The following is a 14,217-nucleotide window of genomic DNA, read 5'->3' as shown; positions in this document are numbered from 1 at the left end:
CAGAAGATACTTCCAACCGGGCGTCAGACAGCAAATCCATCCCCATCCATCCAGCCAGTCTGCATAAGCTCCTCTAAATGTATGGAGTGTCCATAAATAGTAAGATTAAACGAGAACTTACCAGTTTGAAGTTTGATCTTTATTTTATGAGGAGTAACGTTGAGGGATTACGTGAAGACCCCGCCAGGACGCATGCGTGCCAATCTTCAAAGCAGCGGTGTGAAATCACAGATAACAGTAAATGAACTGAACATAGTAAGATTAGAGAAATAGGATACCAGTTGAATTTTATGATCGAGGGTGGGCATGGAGGGCACGTAATCCCTCAACGTTACTCCTCATAAAATAAAGATCAAACTTCAAACTGATAAGTTCTCGTTTAATCTTACTAATTTACTTCGGAGTCACGTGAGTGACTACGTGAAGATTTTAAAGCTCTGTGATTTCATGCCGTGGAAACGAGTCCAGGCGTCATGCACAGCATCAGTGGGCCAATGATGAGTGAACATTAATATAGCATTTAGACATGACATAGATATAGACATGTTGATGCTATTAATGAACAATAGTGGGAATCGTAACCTCTCTCAACCTGGAGGAAGTATGAACCATACCTAACATAGAGTTGGCAAATACCCCCGATCTGGCAATGGGTTTATTCTGAATATTTGTACAGATTAATAGTTTGACCATCCTGCAGCCGCTAGGATGTGGTCCATAAGCCTGCTGCTGAGGTATAGCGGTCCTGGTAGAGTGAGACTCAATTTCAATGTACACTCCTGTATATGCCAGACCCATTTAACTCTCTGGAGAAGGTTCGTAGTGATTCCTTCTAACGAGGTTTTATGTAACTAACAATATTGCTAGTCAGAGTCTATGAGGCTCTTAGGGACCTTGCCATACTGGCTTAGATGCGTGATCACATGCAACCCAAGGTCCATGGGATATGCAACATCTAGTTTGGCCTGTGTCCCTGTCTACTCTGATTGACTAATCATAAACTAAACATGTTATTATAGCCCACAGATATGATCATTCTATCCAGTGTAGCAATGACTGGACCCGTAGCGCTGGACTCAATGCTATGGCATAACCACTAGTACGCGAGTTTGACCAAGGACAGGGATGTTGCTGGTGCCTATCGGCGAAGTGACGTAGCACAATGTTAACAACCCATATCTCTGCGTCCCTAGGCCTAGGAGGTTTTTAGTTGACGATACCCTTCATAATCTAGACGTCAGAGGGTGAGACCGGAAAGAGTGGTTTATATTCTCCGCAGCCACATGATGAGGAGGTACTTCAGGCACAGTAAATGGAATTTTAACTTGATGTTATAATCCCATAAAACTGAATTTCAATGTGTCAGTCATCAGTGCCGAGTTAAACGTAAAGAAGAATAAACAATACTTCCCATCTCCTATTCGGTTTGTTGCTATTTGGTGCTATCCCTGCAATCTGCAGTGGGTACTCCTAATGCTTATAGATAGACAACCCGAGCCGCAGGAAACGGTCTCTCAGAGTCTGTAAGTCTATGAATTGATTATATCATGCCGAGGATGGTTTCTACATCACAACTGAACCAGCATCTTTTTTATCCGGAAATAACCATGTAAGGTTTTATGTTAATTCCCCACATCAGCGGGAATCATGGGCATTATGAAACCCGGAAGCGGGAATCTTGCTGAATTTTGCAAGAACCCGTCTATTGAGGCCAAATGGAGGAAGAGATAAAGAACATTCCTCCCTGTGTAGCGAGAGTGCACCCTTCGCCACTAATATGCCTTGTATTATTTGCAACTGTTGATTGAGCCTGGATGCAAGCATCTCAATCGTTAGTGTTCCATCAATCCACAATGTTATTAAATGCTTTGTGATCACACATTAATTCTGTGATGTCATTGATTTTGGGATGATAATACACCAGTGCTAAATGCGGTTAGGTAAAACTATCACCGGATACTTTGATTTGATTGTACCTTTGTGATTAACATATACCACCACCAAAGTTGCAGGTTATGCATATCCACATGCCCTTTAATGCACAGAATGCACCTGGTGTCCATTGGCAGTTGATACCATAATTGAACACTTGATAACTCATGCTAATCCCATCTGCCTTCGTAACTAGAGATGGTATTAGTAGATTTCCCATGTTTCAGCAATAGCATCAATTTGGAAATGACTGAAGATTTACAGATGAGAGGTTTTTAGTGAAGCAACGCTGAATACTGTTCGTCCATCATTGTGACTTTGTCAGTTTCAGCTGAGAATAGCAGAGGTCTAATCTATTGTTTCAGAGCTGATCCCAGACAAATAAATGGTTTGATTGTATCCCAATAATCAATAGTTTCAGTTGGTATCAACTTAATTTGAATTTAACTGGACGGGTGAGAACCTCAATTTCTCAAATATAGCTATGTGGCTGATAAGGCTAATTTAGTAAAATACAGTATGTTCAATATCATCCAGATTGGCCAAGCCACTTATTTGTTAGCTCTGTGCAGTCGAAGCACTGATTGTAGTAATTTGGTAATAATCTGGAAACTGAAGTTGGCCCATTTTGCAATGATCTGAGTGTATCATTGCCTCATCCAGTTAAATTGCAAATATCTTCTGTGAAAGGAAATGATCACATGGAAGTTATTCAGAAATGTCTATACTGCACATGCGGGTTGAGGCTGTTGACATTGATCAGTCCACATCCCATATTGTGAGCCTGCCTTGAAAGGCAAACTCCACCATACCTGTTGTGCAGTATAAACTAATCTTATGTTATCCTAAACCAGTGTAAATATTCAAACCAGTTTAAGTATTATCAACTTGTATCCGTGATGGGAGACGTCATCGATGTGGCTCCATTCCTTTATCCGGATGGGAGGACTTATGCAACCCGACCCAGGAGCTGCCTCAACCATGTATGCATAATTTTGCACTTCTGCTCCTGGGAGGTAGAGGAGCTCGAGTACGGGGTTGGCGCATATGGCCTAAAAAAGATCTTTGTTCTGGTTGTACGGCCTTCAAGCTTTCACCAGCTTCAGTGCATCGTGGTTGGCTGGTGGGTGCGTAGGGGTGCTGCCGCCGGAGATGTGAGGTCTTGTGTGATGATGTGGTCTTTCTGAGCCCGATGGCCCTCGTCGAGCTCCTGCTGCTGGTTGTGTTATTCCTGCACCCCCTGCACACTTGTGGTATCTTCAGCCAAACCCCTGTCTTCAGAGTCAGCCCAGAAGTGAATCCTAATGCTCCCCTCTGTCAAGGGAGATGCATTATGCAGCCCTCAATAAGGTGCTGCCTTGGGCGTCCCAGGACCCCATGGTGACTAGACTCCATATACCGGAGCATGTCACATTGGAGCTTCTGCTCCATCAACCGCTCCATGCGGGATATGCGATCACAGTTGCTCCCGCCGGCGGTGAGTCTTCACAGCCCGACTTGTCCGAGTCTTCGGGCCTGCCCGACTTCTGCTTGGCCTTCCCGCCAGTCTGAGGTGTCGATTCCGACTGTGCAGTTGCCAGGTCAGAGACTGATGATCGATTAGCGATCCAGGTGTAGCCAACCACTGCTGACTGCCCGCACTCCAGCGGTCCTCCACAGTCAGTCTCCATTTGGACTTAGTCCATGGTTCCTTTCCTGTAACACATCCTCACAGAAATAGAACTAAACAACCTGAGAGTAAAGAATTTACCTGCAGGTCCTGTTTTAAACCTTCTGCTGCGGGGGCAACGCTCCACCCCCCTTCGAGCTTGTTCTCGAGGTCATTGTATGCAGCCGGGGTTCCCTAGTAGTCGGGCCCCCCCCCCCCCCCCCGCCGTGCTGGGTATCCCCGCGGTTCCTGCAGCAGGGATATCCCCGCGGTCCCTGTGAAAGGGATAGCTGCGATATACATTGTCGAGTGGTATCCCCGCTGTATAGGTGCCACTGACACCAGTATGAAGCCGCTGGCTCCAACGCCAACGGCCCGAGAGACGACTTCTCCGCCGCCCACTACCTATATTTCGTGGTCTTTCAAGCGGCTGTGTGTCGGGGTATCCCCGCTGTGTTTCCCAGGTGCCGGTAATATGAGGATGCTGGCTCCAACGCCAGCGGCTCGAGAGGTGAATTCACCGCCGCCCGCTCCCGCATTCCACGGTCTTAAAAGCGGCTTATGTCGCGGGGTATCCCCGATGTTCTCTCCCCAGGTGCCACTGGCACCAGTGAAGCTGCTGACTCCAATGCCAGCGGCCCGAGTGGCGAATTCACCGCCGCCCGCTCCCGCCTTCCGCGGTTTTAAAAGCGGCTACATGTCGGGGGTTTCCACAATGTTTTCTCCCCCCCAGGTACCACCAGCACCAGTGTGAAGCTGCTGGCTCCCACGCCAGCAGTCCAAGAGTGCGAATTCACCGGCGCCCGCTCCCGCGGTCTTTAATGCGGCTATATGTCGGGTATGCCCGAGGTCGTGACCGGTATTCCCTTGACTGGGTCCTCCAGACTTCGCCCCGGGCTTTAACTGGACCTCTAAGTAGAGGTTCCTGTAGGAAGATAAAACCTGGAAAAGTTTTAAAATCTTACCTTCAGGTCTGACTGTTGGCAGGAGAATCGAGTTCACCCTGCCAGTCGTACGCAATGCATTAGACGATATGACACACATGCGTCCTGGCGGGTTCTTCACGTAGTCACTCACGTGACTCCGAAGTAAAATCAGCCGTTCATAACCCAGGGAGGACCTGTATTGATTGAAAAGCATGAGTTCAAGTCCCAGTATCCCAGTATGGAAATTAATTCTGGACTAAAAGGCTATTATCAACACTGGTAAACATAGGTGAACCATCTTGCCCTAAAGACACATTGCTTAATTTCCTTCATTCAGGAATGAAATCTGCCATCCATGTTCAGTCTATCTTTTCAGTCTTCAGTCTAGAGTTTGAGTCTAGAGTCTAGAGCTTATAGTTCAGTCTAGAGTCTAGAGCTTTTCACTCATCAGTCTAGAGTTTGACGTGAGGGCAAATTCTGCTGGAACTCTTATCCAACCTCTGAAATGGCCTCAGAAGTTCATCAGCGTTGGGGTGGATTAGGAATGGGTGAGAAATACTGGCTCCATTAGCAACACTCAAATCAAATGAATGCTCACTAACCAAGGCAATTGTCTTCCTTTGCCAGAGTCAAACCGGAGGTTGGTTTAGTTTAGTTTAGAGATACAGCACAGAAACAGGCCCTTTGGCCCACCCAGTCTGCGCTGACTAACAATCCCCACACATTAACACTACCCTACACACACGGGACAATTTGCACATACACCAAGCTAATTAACCTACATACCTGTACGTTTTTGGAGCGTGGGAACAAACCGAAGTTCTCTGAGAAAACCCACGCGGTCACGGGGAGAACGTACAAATTCCGTACAGACAGCACCCATAGTTGGGATCGAACCCAGGTCTCCGACGCTGCCAGCACTGGAAGGCAGCAACTCTGCCACTGCACACCGTGGTCCCAAGACCATTCAAAGCTAAGCTGGTCAAACTGGTCTGAGGACAAAAGCTAATTTCTATACATTAACACCAGCTTCGGCCACTCATTTAACTCATGGTTTCAATTGCTGTCAGATATTGAAAGCTGCAGTTTTGAAATGTTAATGCATGCAGAACGATTTACTGTAAACTAGACTTGTATAATTTTTCTGATTGCTGAAGCATTACAAGGAAACGTTTTCATGGAGATGCACAGTTAGACGCTCAAACAGAGCTCATTATTCATGCTTCAGTGCGCTTGCCATGTGAAGCACAGCAGCGGGAAACATGCAGGTTAAAAATCTATTCAGATATTGTCAAAGAATCTGCTCAAACATGAAAAAATTCCTCTGGCATAAATCACAGCAAAGGGTGAAACACAAGAAAGTTTTATCCAAAGTCCTGCCTCTGACCAATCCGCGAAGGAAATACACTGTGAAAATGTCATTTTAATCTTTTGTGAAGATATTCTCCACTGGAGTTTCTGTAAGGTGTTGCGAAAAGCCCGATGTAATTGCTCAACCATCACCAAGGTCCCGTTAATGGGCCTGTCCCACTTACGTGACTTTTTAGGCGACTGCCGGCACCCGTCATAGGTCGTTGCAGGTCGTCGTAAATTTTCAACATGTTGAAAATCCAGCGGCGACCAGAAAGATGCTACAGCTCTTTGGGCGACTGAGGAGACTACTCACGACCATACAGGCGACATGTCGCGGGGTGAAGCCTGTATGGTCGTGAGCAGTCGCCCAAAGAGTCGTACCTTGTTCTGGATTTTCGCCACGTTGAAAATTTTCAGCGACCTGCAACGACCTATGATGGGTGCCGGCAGTCGCCAAAAAGGTTGCGTAAGTGGGCCAGGCCCTTTACCCACCGCAATTCCCAAGCTGCCATAAAACCTACAGATAACGAGGGCGGTCATGGTGGCGCAACGGTAAAGTTGCTGCCTTAAGCCCCTGTCCCACTTAGGAGACCTAAACAGCAACCTCTGGTGACCTGGCCCGCCACCCAAAAAAAAATCAAGGTCGAGGTGACCTGCAACCTCCTACCACCTCCCACGCATATTTTGAACACCTTCCTCGACTATGAAGAAAACCGGCTTCGACTAGACCTGCGACTAAAAAATGATCGATTTTCAAAACGGCAACCTATTTTTAGTTGAGGCCGGTTTTAATCATGATGAAAAAATAGCAGCAACCTAGATGAAGCCTCGACCACGCGGAAACCACTTTCGACCATTAGGGAGAGTGACCAAAACCTCCGGTGACTTCATGGAAACCTTGGGTGGCGGTCAAGGTCACCAGATGTTGCTGTTTACGTCTCCTAAGTGGGACAGGGGCTTTACAGCGCTTACAGCGCCAGAGACCCAGGTTCGATCCCACCTGTCTGTACAGAGTTTGTACATTCTCCCCGTGACCTGCGTGGGTTTTCTCCGAGATCTTCAGTTTCCTCCCACACTCCAAAGACGTACAGGTTGGTTGGTTAGGATAGTGTGTAGGATAGTTGTGTGTAGGATAGTGTTAATGTGCGGGGATCGCTGGTCAATAATGAATCCAGAAATGAGTAGGTTAACTGACCGTGAGCGTTTATCGGCACTGGGCCTGTACTCGCTGGAGTTTATAAGAATGATGGGGAACCTCATTGAAATGCACAGAATAGTGAAAGGCGCGGATTGAGTGGATGTGGAGAGGATGTTTCCACCAGTGGCAGAGTCTAGGACTAGAGGTCACAGCCTCAGAATTAAAGGACGTTCTTTTAGGAAGGGGATGATGAGAAATTTCTTTAGTCAGATGGTGATGAGTCTGTGGAATTTTTTGCCACAGAGGCTGTGGAGCTTAAGTCAGTGGATGTTTTTAAGGCGGAGACATAGATTTTTGATTATTACGGGTGTCAGGGGTTATGGGGAGATGGCAGGAGAATGTAGCCGAATGGCCTAATTCTGCTCCTATCATGTGATCTTATGACATTATAACTTTCAGTTAACTTTCTAATCTGCGCTGATTGTAGGTGAAGTTTCTCACCACCAGAGTAGAACTGAAACAAAACAGTTCCGGTATTGAATAGTTTAGTGTAAGCTTGTTCCTGATGCAGATAATAAGCAAGTCCCAAGATCTGCTTCTTAGCTAAGGCTACGTCTTTGCTTGTTAGATCATCATTATTGACCTTAACTTATACGCTGTTGCTGTCTCCAACTGACGGGATTTATTAATCAAATCCAAACATGAAAATGAGACCCCAGCTCAAGGAATTAAATAGATTTTGGCACAGTTTCAATATTTGAATAAATGAAAAAGTAAATAGAATTTCTTTCTGTTGTTTGAACTAATCAGTGCTTCTGCATGTACGGAGTTCATCACACCTAGCATAACTGTCTGGTTCTCATTCTTCTTCCTCGTGTCCGGCCATCCTCTATATCACGTCTTTCCGGTCAGTCAGTGACGGTTGATGGTCGGTGGTTGCAGAATTGGCTACTTCAGTCAGTCACTGTGGTACCGTTTCTGTCAACAGCATTGCCCGGGATGCACCACGTGGAGGCTTCTGCTTGCATCCCTGGTTCTCATTGCCCCATTTACAACGTCATTTCAACCTTTACACTTTGCTCCACTGTTAGTCACACTGGACATCATGACTTCACGGAGGGGGGGGGGGGCGGGGGATCTTATCTATTCTGCTACAATGCAACTAATCAGGGAAGGGAAAATAATTCACCCTATTTCCCCTCTGTTCCCTGTCATATTCCCGCACATTTTGTGCCAAGCAAATAGGTTAGACTTGGATTTATAAAACAAAATGAAAACCCCCTCCTCTTTATGTTTTATGACTACAGTGGTGCATCAAACTACCAGGCGCACAGGAGCAATGAAAGGAGCACTAGTGCAATGTTACAAGCCGCAAGTGCAAACGGATGCAGCAAGGTCAAGGACAGCAAGCAGCAAAATCACCACCGACAGCACAGGTATGAGTTTATCCTTCAGTTTCATTCTTCTCTGTTAATAATACCTTCTCATGCTTCATTACTATCATCATCCCTCTTCTATATCTTAATGCTACACTTAGATCATTCCCAATTCTAAACTTTGATGATGAAACACATCATAAAGGAAACTTTAAATTGCTGAAGTACTGTAAATTCTCCAGTTTATATTCTTCGCCTATTTTCATTTTTTCCATGTATGACTCTTGTTTTTTTTATTTGCATTATATTTATTTGCATTTATTTATTTATTTGCATTTTGTTGTTTGATAATTCTCTATTCTTTATGAAGGAAAAATTATAATAGGAAAAATCTGAAATCACTTATTAAGGAAATGGGAAAAATAATAATAGGATTGGGTAAACCTTGACAGTGTAGATATAGGGAGGATGCTTCTATTGGCTAGATTGTCTAAAATTTGGGACTACAGTCTCTAAACAAAGGGGGTTCATTCAGGCCAGAGATTAGAAGAAATTCTGGAGAGGTGAAACTATTTGAGATTCACTCTCCGAAAGGGTGTCGAGGTTCAGTCATTAATCCAAGAGAGACATTGATAGATCAGGGGTAATGGGGAGATGGAGAAAGGGGTTAAGAGGGAAAGATAGATCAGCCATGATTGTATAGTGGAGTAGACAAGATGGGCAGAATGGACTAATTCTGATTCCATCAAATGAGTTTATGAACTTATCATTGGATCCAGAGATGCTAAAAAGCCAGCTCCTGCCTCACATTTTCTTACAACATAGATGGGCAACTTGACCATTGAAGGATACCAGTCCTCAGAGCAATTCCACCTGAGCCATTCCCCAACATATTGCCGTGTCATCTACTCTCTCTCACATGTCTAAACTAGGGATTGTTTACAAGGAATAATTAAGCTAACTACCACATTTTGCAAGGTGGAAGGAAACTGGAGCTCCCGGGGAAAACCCACATGGTCACAGGGAGAGAATGCACACTCCAAATAGATAGCATGTGAGATCAAGATAATATCCGGGCCACTGGAAATGGCAACTCAACTGAGCTGCCTCTGAATTGTTATGTTCTTACATCTTTGCAACTTTTGAAATGTCCCTTTAGATTTTTACATTTTACCTTATCCACAATGGGTTTTGTTGAATAGAAACATACTAAGTTGGTGCAGGAGTAGGCCATTCGGCCCTTCGAGCCAGCACCGCCATTCAATATGATCATGGCTGATCCTGTTCCTGCTGTTTCCCCATATCTCTTGATTCCATTAGCCCTAAGAGCTATATTTAACTCTCTCTTGAATACATTACCTTATTCGCACTGTATTTTTCCATATATTACCTGTACACAATGCCCGTTAAATCGTTTTTTTTGTAATTACATATATTTTACTCGGCGCTTTTGCACATGTTGACTTTGGAACCATCAACTACTGCCCGATCAGTTCAGTCCTCTGGCTACTTTGCTACATGACATGTTAATGGTCACTGCCACATGGTAATCTGCTTCAAACACCAAGAAACGTCACCTGAACCTGTAAATCCTGTGAGATGATTCCTTCAGGCTAATAATTAGCGGCATGTCATAACCAAAGTACTCTGAGCTGTAAAATATCGCCAATCTCAGAAGTTTTGTGTTTCTACTTTGTACATAATGTTGGACCCCTTTTCAATCTTCATATCTAAGCTTTCAAACATAAATCAATTCAAAAGGAAATTCGAAAAGCCCTGTCCCACTGTACGAGTTAATTCAAGAGCTCTCCCGAGTTAAAAAAAAAAAACAAACTCGTGGAAGCACGTAGAATGTACGTAGCGGGTACGTCGGAGCTCAGGGACGTCTCTTAGCGGCTCGTAACGCTAACGGCAGGTACTCGGAAAACGTGTTAAGCTCGGGAAGATTCGTGAACATGTTGAAAAATGTCCACGAGAGCCCCGAGTACCTGCGAGCGGCAATTACCGTAAATCTCCGAGTTCGAATCAGGGCAAACTCGGGAGAACTCTTGAATGAGCTCGTACAGTGGGACAGGGCCATTAATCAGTTGGACACTGCATCTGAGTAACCATCTTAAACAGAATATTAGTTAAATCTTTGTCTCACTTTGTATTTTTGAACCACTGGTTGACTATATCACTACAAAACTATGGCTAGACGCCACGGTGGCGTATCGGTAGAGTTACTGCCTTACAATGTCAGAGCCATGGGTTCGATCCTGACTATGGCTGCTGTCTGTTTGGAGTCAGTACGTTCTCCCCGTGACCTGCGTGGGTTTTCTCCGAGATCTACGGTTTCAACCTACACTCTAAAGAAGTACAGGTTTCTTGGTTAATTGGTTTGGTGTAAATGCAAATTATCCCTAGTGTGTGTAGGGCAGTGTTAGTGTGCAGGGATCGCTGGTCGATGCGGGGTCAGTGCGGACTCGGTGGGCCGAAGGGCCTGTTTCCGCACTGTATCTCTAAAGTAAACTAAACCAGTTGGGTGCTAGCTGTGAGTGCCAGCTGATTCGTTTGGGATGCTCCATGCAAACTGGGAACAATTGCAATAAATACCAAATAAATCAGGTAAGCAGGGAGTCAATAGTTCCATAAACTAATGTTTAATATTCTGTCATTTTCAGTACGGGCTTGAAAAAGGCTCATCAGGCCAAATTAATTACAGGCATGATCCACACTAAAACTAATGGGTCGAATACATCGATACAGAATGATGATGGTTTATTTCGGGATCCTTACTGTAAGGCTATGACAGTCTGCCAGTCAGTATTTTACTTTAATTTAACAATGCTTTGGCCATGTACAGTGACAAGAAGATAAAGAATTTAATTAACGATTCCGTTTTCAAGTCTTTGCAACATCAGTGAACCAATTATGGTGATGTTTAACAAAAAGAGACCTCTGTCACCCAGTACTGTGTACTTTAGACCCTCATTAGACATGCAGAAGGAAGTTCAGATAGAAGATTTTAATGAGTCAGACAGAATATTAAAGGTCATTCCAATCTGTGATCTTTCAGGTTTTATTAGTTAATACCACTGCTATAATATATTACAATATGATTAGTTGCCAGGGGTGCCTGGAGGAGACACGACAAAAAACCCCATTAAAATTCTCACTGGGAACATCTGTTCACAACAGTGTTCCTTGGAGCTAAGGACGCTGTGCATGTAAAAATATCTTTACTACTTACATACTTAGATCTTTTACACCAAGGGGTCATGTTATTCAGCAAGTCTTGCTGTAACGATGTGTAACTATATGCGCAAGTTCCTTCAAATAATGCAAGTATTGGAATAAACATAAACATAAAAGATGTCAGTGAATTAGAGATCAGGTTGGATGTTTTGCCATCCTGAGAGTAATTTGGTGTAGTTGAGGTGCTGTCCAAGCACATCACATCTGATGGAGAATAATAATGGGGAATAACACTCTTGTGTTAGTCGTGAAGGCTTGAAGTCCGATCCTTCTTTGACCCCAGTCCTGCATGCCTGACTATGCTCAAAAGGAATGAAATCCAAATTATTGCACTTGGAACATTTAAGGAAGCAACCGTTTTGTCCTTCATGTGAGGTTCCATGAAATGCCACAAGATGGAACAATGACATCTCAGCCCTGGATTCCAGCAACTGTCAATGTAACATAGATTAAAAAAAGCTGGAGGAACTCAACGGATCAGACAGCATCTCTGGAGACAAAGACATTTCAGGTTGAAACCCTTCTTCAGAGGGGTATGATTTCCTTCCTGTTCTGTGACTAGGTTTAATGCCTTTCTAGTTCTAGTTTAGTTTATTGTCACGTGTACCGAGGTATAGTGAAAAGCTTTTGTTGCATGCTAACCAGTCAGCGGAAAGGCAATACAGGATCACAATCGAGCCATTTACAGTGTGCAGATATATGATAATGGAATAACGCTTAGTGGATTGAATTGAAGTGAATTGCAAGGTAAAGCAAGCAAAGACCGATCAAGGATAGTCCGAGGGTCACCAATTATGTCATTCTTCCCATGATACTCAATGGGTGATCCAGTTATAAAGCCCTGAGATAAGCCATGTGTAGGAAGGAACTGCAGATGCTGGTTTAATCCAAACATAGACACAAAATGCTGGAGTAACTCAGCAGGACAGGCAGAATCTCTGGAGAGCCATTTCAGGTCGAGACCCCTCTTCAGACTAGTTAGGGATGAGGAAAACAATATTCATATCACTGGTTTGTAAGTTGCCCAAGCGAAAAATTAAATTATGACCTCCAATTTATGGTTAGCCTCACTCTGACAATGGAGGAGACCTAGGACAGAAAGGTTTGTGTAGGAATGGGAATGAGAATTAAAGTGTTTAGCAACTGGGAAATCAGGTAGGTTCAGGCAGACTGAGCAAAATTGTTCAGCGAAATGATTGACATAAGCCATGTATCACCTTCAGTTGAAGCCTTCTTTGCACATGAAAATTAATAATGGTTTTGTCCTTCTGCAAATATCATTTGCTCAGAACATTTGTGTCTGGATTCCTCCCTGTGGTGGCAATTAGCTCAGGATGGCCTGGAGAGCATATTGAATTCCACAGCTGAGTGAGAGTAACAGCTCTTGGCAGCAAAGCAGCATTTAGACATGCATGTCATGACAGAACCTGGTAAAATATCTGGAGTAAGTCATATAACCATATAACCATATAACAATTACAGCACGGAAACAGGCCATCTCGACCCCTCTAGTCCGTGCCGAACACATAGTCTCCCCTAGTCCCATATACCTGCGCTCAGACCATAACCCTCCATTCCTTTCCCATCCATATAACTATCCAATTTATTTTTAAATGATAAAAACGAACCTGCCTCCACCACCTTCACTGGAAGCTCATTCCACACAGCTACCACTCTCTGCGTAAAGAAGTTCCCCCTCATGTTACCCCTAAACTTCAGTCCCTTAATTCTCAAGTCATGTCCCCTTGTTTGAATCTTCCCTACTCTCAGTGGGAAAAGCTTTTCCACGTCAACTCTGTCTATCCCTCTCATCATTTTAAAAACCTCTATCAAGTCCCCCCTTAACCTTCTGCGCTCCAAAGAATAAAGCCCTAACTTGTTCAACCTTTCTCTGTAACTTAGTTGCTGAAACCCAGGCAACATTCTAGTAAATCTCCTCTGTACTCTCTCTATTTTGTTGACATCCTTCCTATAATTAGGCGACCAAAATTGTACACCATACTCCAGAATTGGCCTCACCAATGCCTTGTATAATTTTAACATTACATCCCAACTTCTATACTCAATGCTCTGATTTATAAAGGCCAGCACACCAAAAGCCTTCTTTACCACCCTATCTACATGAGATTCCACTTTCATGGAACTGTGCACAGTTATTCCCAGATCCCTCTGTTCACCTACATTCTTCAATTCCCTACCATTTACCATGTACGTCCTATTTTGATTTATCCTGCCAAGATGTAGCACCTCACACTTATCAGCATTAAACTCCATCTGCCATCTTTCAGCCCACTCTTCCAACTGACATAAATCTCTCTGTAGACTTTGAAACTCTTCTTCATTACCCGCAACCCCACCTATCTTAGTATCATCTGCATACTTACTAATCCAATTTACCACACCATCGTCCAGATCATTGATGTACATGACAAACAACAGTGGACCCAACACAGATCCCTGTGGCACCCCACTCGTCACTGGCCTCCAACCTGACAAACAACCATCCACCATTACTCTCTGGCATCTCCCATTCAGCCACTGTTGAATCCATCTTGCTACTCCACCATTAATACCCAACCATTGAACCTTCTTAACCAACCTTCCATG

General features: G+C 44.2%; 1 protein-coding gene across 2 annotated transcripts in view; it reads left to right on the top strand.

The window, feature by feature from the left end:
* The window catches only part of srrm4 (serine/arginine repetitive matrix 4), a 433,233-nt gene that overhangs the window by 294,328 nt on the left and 124,688 nt on the right, over positions 1-14,217 (top strand). For both annotated transcript variants that reach the window (XM_033043101.1, XM_033043100.1), the window contains exon 2: positions 8,305-8,433. In XM_033043101.1, the coding sequence (XP_032898992.1) occupies positions 8,305-8,433 (129 nt within the window). The remainder of the gene's footprint in view (positions 1-8,304; positions 8,434-14,217) is intronic.

Source organism: Amblyraja radiata, chromosome 25 (assembly GCF_010909765.2).
Source record: "Amblyraja radiata isolate CabotCenter1 chromosome 25, sAmbRad1.1.pri, whole genome shotgun sequence".
Lineage (NCBI taxonomy): Eukaryota > Metazoa > Chordata > Chondrichthyes > Rajiformes > Rajidae > Amblyraja > Amblyraja radiata.
This window is presented reverse-complemented; position numbering and strand designations above follow the sequence as displayed.